This window comes from Phyllobates terribilis, unplaced genomic scaffold (assembly GCF_046119375.1).
Source record: "Phyllobates terribilis strain yellow unplaced genomic scaffold, ASM4611937v1 Scaffold_2__4_contigs__length_985480577, whole genome shotgun sequence".
In the NCBI taxonomy this organism is placed as follows: Eukaryota; Metazoa; Chordata; class Amphibia; order Anura; family Dendrobatidae; genus Phyllobates; species Phyllobates terribilis.
In genome coordinates this window covers 776798856-776812872 of record NW_027362762.1, presented here as the reverse complement: position 1 = coordinate 776812872, position 14017 = coordinate 776798856, and the positions used below count along the sequence as shown (strand labels likewise).

Genomic DNA, 14017 nt, shown 5'->3' with positions numbered 1-14017 from the left:
CATTTAGCACTTGATGCATGCGGCTGCCGAATTGTTTGAGGCCACGTCTAGACATAATTAGTAGGTGAGGTTCTTCCTACACCTGTTGTAAATTACTAGTAGCAACACGCAATTACAACACTAAGAACTTCTAACGGACCCAGATCAAACACTTTATGATTTGCCTTCATGAGAAATAATATATTTACTGTCATCTTTTGGAACTTCAGAAAATGTAATGTGCTGTTTGACAGTTAATTATTTTCTCATAATAAAAGTTTAAAGTGGATCTGCCACCAGATTTCACATTAAAAACTGTATACATCATCAAATGAATATCCTAGACCTGATAAGACTAGTGTACTGACTTTGAAAATCCATGTCAGAATTCTTGCATTATCTTCAAATTTCAATGAGCATTTTGTGAATCCAGCTGCAGCTGATCTCATAACGTGTTCATTTTAATATTGCTCATGGAAACTTTCCCAAAGGATTATGCAACCATACTTACATAGATTTTCAAAGTAAGAAAAACAGATTTTCAAAGTAAGAACACCGTCCTCATCAGGTCTAATAGGTCTACGTAATAACACATACTGTTGTAAAATCTTGTGAAAAATAGCTTTAAGTCTTATACTATGTCTTGAATATTAAATATATAAAAAAATAAAGTGTAGGAGTGTGGCAGCATCCACTGGCCACTGCACTTGCTACTGGTTGCTCCTATCTTCAGTCTGCTCTTTCCTAGGCTTCCGTATGCAGTATGGGATCCAGTGTTGTAAAATGTAATGCAATGTTACAGTATTGCCCGCTCTATTGGATTTGTAAGGTTAGGAAACAGAGCAGAGCACTGTATACCCTAATGCTCAGCCATGAGCAGCCAACTGGATGGGCCATTACTGGAACATGCTGCTATTTTGAAGAGGAATATTCTATGCAATGTATTTAGAAAAACAATTATTGTACATACCCATGCATTACAGTCATATTTATATATACAGTAATTGGGGTAGACTTTAAGTCCGCCACACACTACAAGACATGGCTCTACCAGTCAGCCAAAATCTTCAGCCACGTCATCATCACATGGCAAAACAAAAAAGTAGGAATAAAGTTGTCAATTATTACAAAAACACTTACCATTGGACTGTTCATCCCATTTGAGTAACCATTTTAATTGACAATCACAGGCCAAAGGGTTGCCATGAAGATATAAGTTCTCTAGTAATGGCATTGTTTGGATCATGTCGGCTGGGAGCATCTGGATCATGTTATCTGATAAGTAAAGATGCTTCAATGTAGATTGCCTGAAGTAGCTCAAAAAATTAAAAGTGCAGAAGGTGTTGACATGCAGTTGCTGAAGCAAGTTCCCTTCTAAATGAAGTAGTCTTAAGGCTGTTAATCCATTGAACGCATTGGGATGTATGAATTCAACTTTATTATGGTCAACATGTAGTCTGGTTAAACCAGAAAGTCCATGAAATGTGTGGCTGGTAATCACTTTCAGCTTGTTGTAGCTCATTTTAAAAACCTTTAGAGAAAACAAAACAAGAAAGAATTCTGTAAAAAACAATTAATTTAATGTAAATTTTTACCATTATTGCAGATAGAGACGATCGCATCTTTTGAAATTCACATTTGCCAGTTTCGAAGAATTTAAACAAAAAATGTGATTTGCAACTAATCAACTTGCGGCAAATTGCAATATTGCAAAGCCTACAACTGCTCTGAAAAGACGTGTAACACTCTTAGGTCTCCTGAGATTGTATCCAACCACTTTCAATCTCTTTAACTCAACACAACCTTAGTAGTGCCAAAGTGACCTCACTATAGAAATGGATGGTAACCTGGTAGTAACCAACAATCCATTTAATAACACAATACTATTTCAAGCTTTTCATGTTTTTGCACAATTAAAAAATGTTCCAAAAATTATCCCTTTCACACATTTGTAATCAGAGAGACAGGTCTTTGCAGAACATTGAATCAAACTGATTGTCTTGTGTCAGAGATAACATTATCCTGCTGAGATAAGTGATGTGAAATATTTTCCTTTACGCCCAACTAATACAAAGGAGGCCCATTGTTTCATGCATTTGGTAAGTACTTCTATCCGGCGGCTGTTCCGAGTGGTGGTGGTATTTCTGCTGCTAGAGGCTCCCACATTCTTAGCCGTGGTATGTTTTCTATTACCATATATTTTGTACAACACTATAACTTTTTTTCAATCTTTAAAACCCTAATTAAACACTTGCCAAAGAGGACATTAGAATAAATGCTAGGAAGGTAGGGGCACGTACAGAAAGCAAAATGTGGCAGAGGTCCGCAGAACACGTGTGGTGTGTATTGCTGACAAATTGGACTAGAAAAACATGTGCAAAATAGACATGCACAGGTAATTGTCTATATTTTTTGCACATTTTTTAAAATATTTTTTAACATAATTCAATCCTTTTCTGAACTAAATTTACCACTAACACTTAGGGTGAAGCACGGTCAGTAAACAATGCGGATTGGATGCAGATGTTAGAGCATAGTGGATGGGATTTCAAGAAATCCCATACCCACTATGCATCTCCATGCTCCAGCGGCACACCCACGGAGACGGACATGCGGTGTGTCTTCACAGACCGCAGCATGTTAATTTCTCTTGTGGAGACGCAAGAGAAATTCAGTCAGTGCAATGTATAGGATGTGATGAATCCGCATGTGTTCAATGTATACATGCGGATTCACCTGCGTGCAGCGCTTTGGATGCAACACAAGTATGCTGCGTTCAAAGCGCTGCCAAAAAGGATCGTGTGCACATACCCTTACTACGAAAGTACGATGTACTAAGATAAAAACAATCTCAGTATCAGTGGGAAAAGTTATTACCAAATAAAGTGACACATGTCAGATTTGAGTAGAGAGCTACAAAGAATGTCTCTCATTCTGTAGGACATAGCATGTCCACCCATGCAAAGATGTATTTTCCCTCTCACAGCACGGGTTAAAGAATTTAAATCTGCAGTAGACAATATTCTGTGGAATCAATGGTATATGTCATGCTCTTATAATAATATTCATTTTATAAGACCAAGACAACTTCCAGCACTCTTCTATTCATAACAGCCCTTCACGATCTTTGACGTAGATTTACGTCAAAGGTCATGTCCCTGCCTTTAATGTGGGCTCACAAGCTGAGCCCCCACATTTCCCCACACATGATGGATGATTTAATCAGCCATCATGTGCCTTTAACATGGGTGGATCGGTGCCTTTAGCAGGTGGATTGGTGCTCTGTCCAAAACTGTTAACCAGTTAAATCCCTCTATCAATCATTGACAGCGGGATTTAACATGCAGTGGCCGGAAACACGTCATTTATCCCACCCATCGGTGTGTATCATGACAGTCGGGGGCCTGCTGATGACCCCATGTCTGTCATTATGATCCTTACGTGAACGCTAGCCCGTGGCCAGAGTTCATAGGAGATTGTGATTTCTGCTATACATAGCAGAGCCGAAGCCCTGCTACATATGTATAGCACAAGTGATCTAATGATCGCCGCTCCCCTAAGAGGACTATTCAACATAGTAAAAGTGAAAAAAAAGTTTTAAAAAAAATAAAATGAAAAAATAAAAAAAAAACACAAATGAAAGCACCCCCCTTTTGCCCCATTAAAAATAAAATAGTTTTAAAAAATTACATATACACTGCTCAAAAAAATAAAGAGAACACTTAAACTAACAGAATATAACTCCAAGTATGTCAAACTTCTGTGAAATCAAACTGTCCACTTAGGAAGCAACACTGATTGACAATCAATTTCACATGTTGTTGTGCAAATGGAATAGACAATAAATGGAAATTATTGACAATTATCAAGACATCCTCAATAAAGGAGTGGTTTTGCTGGTGGGGACCAAAGACCACTTCTCAGTACCAATGCTTTCTGGCTGATGTTTTGGTCACTTTTGAATGTTGGTTGTGCTTTCACACTCGTGCTATCATGAGACGGACTCTACAACCCACAGAAGTTGCTCAGGATGGCACATCAATGCGAGCTGTGGCAGAAGGTTTGCTGTGTCTGTCAGTGTAGTGTCCAGAGGCTGGAGGCGCTACCAGGAGATAGGTCAGTACACCAGGAGACATGTAGGGGGCCTTAGGAGGGCAACAACCCAGCAGCAGGACCGCTACCTCCGCCTTTGTGCAAGAAGGAGCAGGAGGAGCACTGCCAAAGCCCTGCAAAATGACCTCCAGCAGGCCACAAATGTGCATGTGTCTGCACAAATGGTTAGAAACCGATTCCATGAGGGTGGTATGAGGGCCCGACGTCCACAGATGGGGGTAGTGCTCACAGCCCATCACCATGCAGGACGCTTGGCATTTGCTACAGAACACCAGGATTGGCAAAATCACCACTGGCACCCTGTGCTCTTCACAGATGAAAGCAGGTTCACCCTGAGCACATGTGACAGACGTGACAGAGTCTGGAGATGCCGTGGAGAGCGATCTGCTGCCTGCAATATCCTTCAGCATGACCGGTTTGGCAGTAGGTCAGTAATGGTGTGGGGTGGCATTTCTTTGGAGGGACGCACAGCCCTCCATGTACTCGCCAGAGGTAGCCTGACTGCCATTAGGTACCGAGATGAGATCCTCAGACCCCTTGTGAGAGCATATGCTGGTGCGGCTGGCCCTGGGTTCTTCCTAATGCAGGACAATACCAGACCTCACGTGGCTGGAGTGTGTCAGCAGTTCCTGCAAGATGAAGGCATTGAAGCTATGGACTGGCCAGCCTGTTCCCCAGACCTGAATCTGATTGAGCACATCTGGGACATAATGTATCGCTCCATCCACCAACGTCACGTTGCACCACAGACTGTCCAGGAGTTGGCGGATGATTTAGTCCAGGTCTGGGAGAAGATCCCACAGGAGACCATCCGCAACCTCATCAGGAGCATGCCCAGGTGTTGAAGGGAGGTCATACAGGCACGTGGAGGCCGCACACGATACTGAGCCTCATTTTGACTTGTTTTAAGGACATTACATCAAACTTGGATCAGCCTGTAGTGTGCTTTTTCACTTTAATTTTGGGGGTGACTCCAAATCCAGGTCTCCATTGGTTAATAAATTTGATTTCCATTGATGATTTTTGTGTGATTTTTTTGTCAGCACATTCAATTTTGTACAGAACAAAGTATTTAATGAGAATATTTCATTCATTCAGATCTAGGATGTGTTATTTCAGTGTTCCCTTTATTTTTTTGAGCAGTTTATTTGGTATTGCTGCATTCATAAAAGTGAAAATATAAAATAATCCGATCGGTGAACAGAGCAACAAGAAAAAAAATTAGAACCCCAGAATTACAGTTTTTTGGCCATCATAACATTGCAATAAAATGCAATAACAGGTGATCAAAGCAAAATATTTTCAAACAAAATGGTATCAATAAAAACATCTGCTCAGGGCACAAAAAATAAGTCATGAAACAGCCCCAGATTCCGAAAAATGAAAACATTACAGTTCTCGGGAAAATGGCAAGATAAGCTACATTTTTTTTTTCAAATTTCCAAATTTTTTTCTACCTCTTAAATAAAAAAAAACTGCTTGGTATCTGCTTACTTGTAGTGACCTGGGGAATCATATTGGTAGGTCAATTTCACCACATAGTGACCATGATCAATAAAAAAAGCAAAAAACAATTGTGGAATTACACATTTTTTGCAATTTCAACACACTTGGAATTTTTGTTCATGCTTTCCATTGCATCACATGATAAAATGAATGGCATCAATCAAATGTACAACTTGTCCCGCAAAACAACAAGCCATCATATGGCTATGGGAAGGAAAGAAATAAAAAAGTTATGGCGCTTGGATTAAGGGGAAGAAAAAAATTAGAGTGTAAAAGCAGAAAATTGCAAGGTCATAAAGGGGTTAATAATTGGTGAACACTTAAAGAGAATCTGTCACCCCCAAATCTCAAATTGAACTTTTCAGACATTCATATGGGGACTATAAAATCATGCTTGTACTGTAGATTCTGCTAATTTCAAAGCTTTGGAGTGTTGCCTAATCTAAATCCCCTGCCCTGCACTTGCTGCCATTGCCGAGGCAGAGAGCATACACAAGGTCAGTGCATGCAGTTGTATTCTCATGCCCCTTTCCTGTCTGCAGTGGCCGCTTGATGCACACAGGACAACAAACCAGCGAGAGGCCAATGCCGACAGGAGAGGGATGAGAAAGTGCACACACATTGTCAGTGTCAGTGCTCTCAGCCCCTGCAATGACAGTATATGTGCTTTCATCTCTCCCTCCTGTATGTAGTGGCCGCTCGCTGCACACAGGCTCACACAGCGGCTGGCCGCCGATACTGACAGGAGATCCTAATTATGGAGGAAACCCACACAAACATGGGAAGAACATACAAATGCCATGCATATGAACTTAGAACAGGGCTAACCAATGAGCCATCATACCCATGCAGATAATAATCTTGGAACAGTATCAATGAATGCTGCTTGAAATAAGTATTTTTTATCAAGAAAGCAAAATAAGTGTCCCACTCAATCCATACCCATAGTAATAGCATTATGGGCATTTATTACAGTGGTAACATGGGATCAAACTGTTTTGATACATTATTCATCCTGAACATTACAATACCTTGAACAATTGGTATGAAGAATAACGGAAAATACATGTATTACCTGTAGAGAACTTAAGTCTTTGAAAGCCCCATTGGGAATATTTTGAATTTCATTGCTATGCATCAGAAGCATCTCCAGTTTGGATAATCCAGAGAATGCATGTTCAGGGACGGACTGGATGCTATTGAACCTGGAAGCAAACAGCAATGTGCAGCAGATGAGAATATTTAGGGTTTATGTGTCTATATATATAAGTATATACTGTTTGCATATATATATACATTGCTCAGCATAAATGAGTACAAGCCCCTTGACAAGACTGGGCTTTATTGAACATTTATTAACCCATAACAAAAAAGGATAATAATATAACCTTCATTACAAAATCTTCAGTTTTATACAAATTAGTTGATCAAAAAAGGAATACGCCCCACATTAAAATCAACTACATTTAGTTTTTGAATACTTCCATGATTTTTAAGGACGGCATGGAATAAGCAAGTTGGCGACATATTGCAAAATCTATTTTTTCCATTCTTCAATAACGACCTCTTTTAGAGCCTGGATGCTGGATGTGAAGCTCAACTTCTTGCTTCACAATTCCCCATCGGTGTTCAGTTGAGTTTAGATCAGGAGACACTTGGCCACTGAGTCATTTTCACACTGTTCGTCTTCAGAAATGCAACAGTGGCCTTAGATGTGTGCTTTGGATCAGTGTCATGTTGGAAAAGTGCACGTCTATCAAGGACATGGAGTAATGGTAGCATCTTTTCTTTCAATATAGAGCAGTACATTTGTGAATTGATGATACCATAAATGAAATGTAGCACCCAACACAAGCAGCACTTATGCAGCCCAACATGAGGACACTGCCACCATGTTTCACTGAAGGCACCATGCAATTTTCTTTGCACTCTTCACCTTTGCGATGCCATACAGTTCTGCAGCTGTTGGTTCGGAAAGCACTTATCTTGATCTCATCACTCCAGAGTATATAGTCCTATTTTCATCTTGGCCACTGTCAAAATGTAGGCAGACTTTTCTGTGCATGGGCTCTAGGAGAATCTTCCTTCATGGATGTCACCAATGCATGCCATTTCTCTTAGGAAAATTAATTTTTGTATGTGCAAAATAACAAATGTTGTTTGGAATCAATGGCCCACATTTGTTGGAGTATTTTGCAGTATGGTATCCCATCAAAATGATGATTCTGAAAGGAAGCTAAAGGTTTTCTGTCAAATATGTTGGGGTGTACTCATTATGCTGGACACTGTATATATACATATATACAGTATATACAGTACAGACCAAAAGTTTGGACACATCTTCTCAATTAAAGATTTTTCTGTATTTTCATGACTATGAAAATTGTACATTCACACTGAAGGCATCAAAACTATGAATTAACACATGTGGAAATATATGCTTAACAAAAAAGTGTGAAACAACTGAAAATATGTCTTATATTCTAGGTTCTTCAAAGTAGCCACCTTTTGCTATGATGACAGCTTTGCACACTCTTGGCATTCTCTTGATGAGCTTCAAGAGGTAGTCACCGGAAATGGTTTTCACTTCACAGGTGTGCCCTGTCAGGTTTAATAAGTGGGATTTCTTGCCTTATAAATGGGGTTGGGACCATCAGTTGTGTTATGCAGAAGTCAGGTGGATACACAGCTGATAGTCCTACTGAATAGACTGTTAAAATTTGTATTATGGCAAGAAAAAAGCAGCTAAGTAAAGAAAAACGAGTGGCCATCATTACTTTAAGAAATTAAGGTCAGTCAGTGCGAAAAATTGGGAAAACTTTGAAAGTGTCCCCAAGTGCAGTTGCAAAAACCATCAAGCGCTACAAAGAAACTGGCTCACATGAGGACCTCCCCAGGAAAGGAAGATCAAGAGTCACCTTTGCTTCTGAGGATAAGTTTATCCGAGTCACCAGCATCAGAAATCGCAGGTTAACAGCAGCTCAGATTAGAGACCCGGTCAATGCCACACAGAGTTCTAGCAGCAGACACATTTCTACAACAACTATTAAGAGGAGACTTTGTGCAGCAGGCTTTCATGGTAAAATAGCTGCTAGGAAACCACTGCTAAGGACAGGCAACAAGCAGTAGAGACTTGTTTGGGCTAACGAACACAAGGAATGGACATTCGACCAGTGGAAATCTGTGCTTTGGTCTGAAAAGTTCAAATTTGAGATCTTTGGTTCCAACCACCGTGTCTTTGTACGACGCAGAAAAGGTGAACGGATGGACTCTACATGCCTGGTTCCCACGGTGAAGCATGGAGGAGGAGGTGTGATGGTGTGGGGGTGCTTCGCTGGTGACTCTGTTGGGGATTTATTCAAAATTGAAGGCATACTGAACCAGCATGGCTACCACAGCATCTTGCAGCGGCATGCTATTCCTTCCGGTTTGCATTTAGTTGGACCATCATTTATTTTTCAACAGGACAATGACACCAAACACACCTCCAGGCTGTGTAAGGGCTATTTGACCAAGAAGGAGAGTTATGGGTTGCTACGCCAGATGACCTGGCTTCCACAGTCACCAGACCTGAACCCAATCGAGATGGTTTGGGGTGAGCTGGACCGCAGAGTGAAGGCAAAAGGGCCAACAAGTGCTAAGCATCTCTGGGAACTCCATCAAGATTGTTGGAAGACCATTTCGAGTGAATACCTCTTGAAGCTCATCAAGAGAATGCCAAGAGTGTGCAAAGCAGTCATCAAAGCAAAAGGTGGCTACTTTGAAGAACCTAGAATATAAGATATATTTTCAGTTGTTTCACACTTTTTTGTTAAGTATATAATTCCACATGTGTTAATTCATAGTTTTGATGCCTTCATTGTGAATGTACAATTTTCAAAGTCATGAAAATACTGAAAAATCTTTAAATGAGAAGGTGTGTCCAAACTTTTGGTCTGTACTGTATATGTATTTATATACATGGTGGGCCATTTATATGGATACACCTAAAATAAATGGGTATGGTTGGTGATATCAACTTCCTGTTTGTGGCACATTAGTATATGGGGTGGGAAAAACTTTTCCAGATGGCTGGTGACCATGGCGGCCAATTTGAAGTCAGCCATTTTGGATCCAACTTTATTTTTTTCAATGGGAAGAGGGTCATGTGACAAATCAAACTTATTGAGAATTTCATAAGAAAAACAATGGTGTTCTTGGTTTTAACGTAACTTTATTCTTTCATGAGTTTTTTTCAAGTTTATGACCACTTATAAAATGTTTTCAAAGTGCTGCCCATTGTGTTGGATTGTCAATGCAACCGTCTTCTCCCACTCTTGACACACTGATAGCAACACCACAGAAGAAATGCTAGCACATGCTTCCAGTATCCATTGTTTCAGATGCTGCACATCTCGTATATTCACAGCGTAGACAATTGCCTTCAGATGAGCCCAAAGATAAAAGTCTAAGGAGGTCGGATCGGGAGACCTTGGTGGCCATTCAACTTGCCTACGATGACCAATCCACTTTCCAGGAAACTGTTCATGAAGGAATGCTCGGACCTGACAACCATAATGTGGTGGTGTACCATATTGTTGGAAAAACTCAGGGAACGTGCCATCTTCAGTGCATAAAGAGGGCAACACATCATCATGTAGCAATTTCAGAAATCCAGTGGCATTGAGGTTTCCATTGATGAAGAATGACCCCACTATCTTTGTACCCCATATACCACACTATACCATCAAAATACGAGATGTGCAGCATCTGAAACAACGGATACTGGATGCCTGTGCTAGCATTTCTTCTGCGGTGTTGCTATCAGTGTGTCAAGAGTGGGAGAAGAGGGTTGCATTGACAATCCAACACAATGGGCAGCCCTTTGAACACATTTTATAAGTGGTCATAAACTTGTAAAAAACTCATGAAAAAATAAAGTTACGTTAAAACCAAGCACACCATAGTTTTTCTTATGAAATTCTCAATAAGTTTGATGTGTCACATGACCCTCTTCCCATTGAAAAAAATAAAGTTGGATCCAAAATGGCCGAATTCAAAATAGCCGCCATGGTCACCACCCATCTGGAAAAGTTTTCGCGCTCCCATAGACTAATGTGCCACAAACAGGAAGTTAATATCACCAACCATTCCCATTTAATTTAGGTGCATCCATATAAATGGCCCACCCTGTATTACTATCATATATACATAATAATAGTATCATCACATGGGCCATTAAAGTCCTATAATTTGCACTATTTCTGGAGTGCTGCTTCTGTTTTTGTTTCTACTTTGCAGGTTAGGCTTACACCTGGGAAGCTTTGACCCTCATTTGCTATCTTTTTTAGTCATATAGAGAACTTAAAGGGGTTTTCCCACGAACAAAAGTTTATCTTAAAAATTGGATGTGTCTGACCGTGTTCGTGTGAAAACTCCTTTAATAGAGGTCTCTAAGAAATCTGATAAAAAAATCATTCCTGTAATGTAGTTTTCACTGCCATTGTAGTTCAGAAAATGTTCTAGACTCTATATGCAAATTAGGGTGCTCACTGCACCCAAAGCCATGGCCGACACCTCACTGCACCTTAGCCATGGCCTACAACTCACTGCCCTGTAGCCATGGCCTACAGCTCACTGCACTCTAGCCTTGGTCAACAGCTCACTGCACCCTAGCCATGGCCGAGAGCTCACTGAACTCTATCCATGGTTGAATGCTCACTGAACCCTAAACATGGTTGAATGCTCTCTGCACCCTATCCACGGCCGACAGCTCATTGCACCCTATCCTTGGCTGAAAGCTCACTCCACCCTAGCCATGGCTGACAGCTCACTGCACCCTATCCTTGGCAGAAAGCTCATTGCACCCTAGCCATGGCTGACAGCTCACTGCAACCTATCCTTGGCTGAAAGCTCACTGCACCCTATCCTTGGCTGAAAGCTCACTCCACCCTAGCCATGGCTGACAGCTCACTGCACCCTATCCTTGGCTGAAAGCTCACTGCACCCTAGCCATGGCTGACAGCTCACTGCAACCTATCCTTGACTGAAAGCTCACTGCACCCTAGCCATGGCTGACAGCTCACTGCACCCTATCCTAGGCTGACAGCTCACTGCACCCTAGCCATGGCTGACAGCTCACTGAACTCTATCCTTGGCTGAAAGCTCACTGCACCCTAGCCATGGCTGACAGCTCACTGCACCCTATCTTTGGGTGAAAGCTCACTGCACCCTAGCCATTGCTGAGCAGGCCTTGCCACCTTGCTGTAAATTGATTGACAGTGCTTGCCTGGTCAGAGAAGCTGTTTTCTGAACAGAAACATCTGGCATACATGCAAATCAGTGTAGCGAATGGTCACCCCAAAGAGAACAATGGGCTGTGTGTGTGCATGCTTGCTCCTGCAGTCACATTGTGTTTGAACAGTCCAGATTCTTGTGTCCAGGCAACACTTGATTGGCAGGGAAATTGCAGTGATGCAACAAGGAATGCTAATTGAGGGGAAATGCACTGAATGTTTGGCGATGCCAAATGTGCACTGAGCACCTTAATTTGCATATAAAATAAGGCGAGGGTTATACTGTGACCTTTTGATTGATTTTAATTATTTAGCTACACCTGCAGTCCCATGCAATACATTGAGTTTTATGCAATTGGGTGTCCTGCAGCTGTCACTATATGGGTAAAGCCAATCAATAGAAAAAGTGGCAGCGTAGCTAATGATCTTTTCTGGATCACAAAGACAGTGAAAACTTGACTATGGGTATGATTTTATAGGGGGCTATTTGTGTTTTTTCAGTGACAGAATCCCTTTAACAATTCAGTGCTCATAATTAAGCAATCCAGAAGCAAGCTAAATGCCTGCATCCCATCTAGTGTAAACAGACCCTAGGGAAATAAGTGGTGATTTTCATACATGCAAACTACAAATCTCACACTACGATAAAAAGTGTTTATACAAACCCTAAATTAATTCTTTCCACATGTTTTGGAATTCTTGTTGGTACTGTTGCTAGAGATCGGAAAGTGCAGTGAACTTCAGAATTGACATAGCAAGCACATGGGTGAGGACAGGAAAAGGCATTGTGTGGAAACCTCAACGATATGATAATTAATGGAAACAACCATAAATGTATCCCATGGTACATTCTGGTTACTGTCTTCATTTTTGCTCCTGTAGATACAAAACAACAAAATATGTTACTTCCTGTTTTAAAACACTAACATATCAAGTTCACCCCAAAGTAAAAAATGCTAAGCACAGTTTTTCTCAAACTTTAAATGATGAAATGCTCCCCTGAGCTTAGTACATGGAAAACTGGGAAAATCCAACGTGAATTAAATATCCTATGCACATTCTCCATCAACCACAAGAAGACTGCAGTTATTATGTTGACCAAACTTTAAGTATGTATAGGTTTTCTTATTTGAGATCTGCAGAAAAATATGATTCAAGTTACTTATTATTGACAAGAGCAACCATGAAAACAATCAGGAAGCGAGCCACAAAGTACTCCTTGAGAAAGCTACAGGCAAAACGTGCATTGGTGTTTTGGGTCATTCAGCTCAGGTCAACTACTCTTTTGATACATGGTATGTTTGCATCTGATAGCTACATTCCACTTTTCACACTTTATTTTACTGTGATACATTATGTACACAAACATTTTCAGTATACTGTCTAATGCATAACCACTTTACTCAATACTGAGTGCATTGACTACGTATATAATACTCATTTATATGATATGTTCTCCGAACTTTCTTCGCTATGATTCTTTCCACACTTTTTAATGTCATATTTTATGTAATTTTTTGTATGTTTATTGTTCTAATAAATGAAAGTATAGTATATTTAAGTGGTTATTTATTTTCTGTAGGTCGTAAAGTACGTTTATTAAAAAGTTAGAAAATATATGCCAGCACTGTTCATTTGGGTAACAATAAAAAGTCTTACAATTTTAGCTCCTTATCTGATACCTAAGTTCAAGAATGCCAATCATTTCCCTTATTGCTGGTGAACTAGTAGAAGACCCCTTACCTGTTCAAGGTCATTTGATTTAGGCTAGATTTGCATCTGCATTGAAGCCTTCATTACAATAGCCATTACACATTTAGTCATTTTTGCCAGAAAGAAACAACATTACATCTGATAATATGCAGACACCTTGACTGTAACTGTTTCAATACTGGCATAGTGCTGCTGGAAACCAGTGGCCGAAGGAGCACAAGCAGGAACAGCAAGTGGTAGTAGAAGTTCTTGAAGTTAGCAAGGAGTTGTAGGATACAATCCGTAATTAGAACAGTCAGGGTAAGACTTAGAGCAGTCTGGGTAAGAATGTTCAGGAGCTGGAGACTGAAACTAGGCTAATAGCTAGACACAATACTGAAGCAATGAGTAAGACTTCCATGTGGCTTTAAGTAGGCCCAAACAGGAAACAA

At 40.4% G+C, this 14017-nt stretch overlaps 1 protein-coding gene across 1 annotated transcript in view; it reads right to left on the bottom strand.

Annotated features, from left to right (window-relative positions):
- The window catches only part of MXRA5 (matrix remodeling associated 5), a 108189-nt gene that overhangs the window by 18124 nt on the left and 76048 nt on the right, over window positions 1-14017 (bottom strand). The window contains exons 2-4 of the mRNA XM_073667347.1: window positions 12539-12749; window positions 6674-6803; window positions 1120-1510 (exon numbers count right to left, since the gene is read on the bottom strand). Coding sequence (XP_073523448.1) covers window positions 1120-1510; window positions 6674-6803; window positions 12539-12741 — 724 coding nt within the window. The 5' untranslated portion in view covers window positions 12742-12749. The remainder of the gene's footprint in view (window positions 1-1119; window positions 1511-6673; window positions 6804-12538; window positions 12750-14017) is intronic.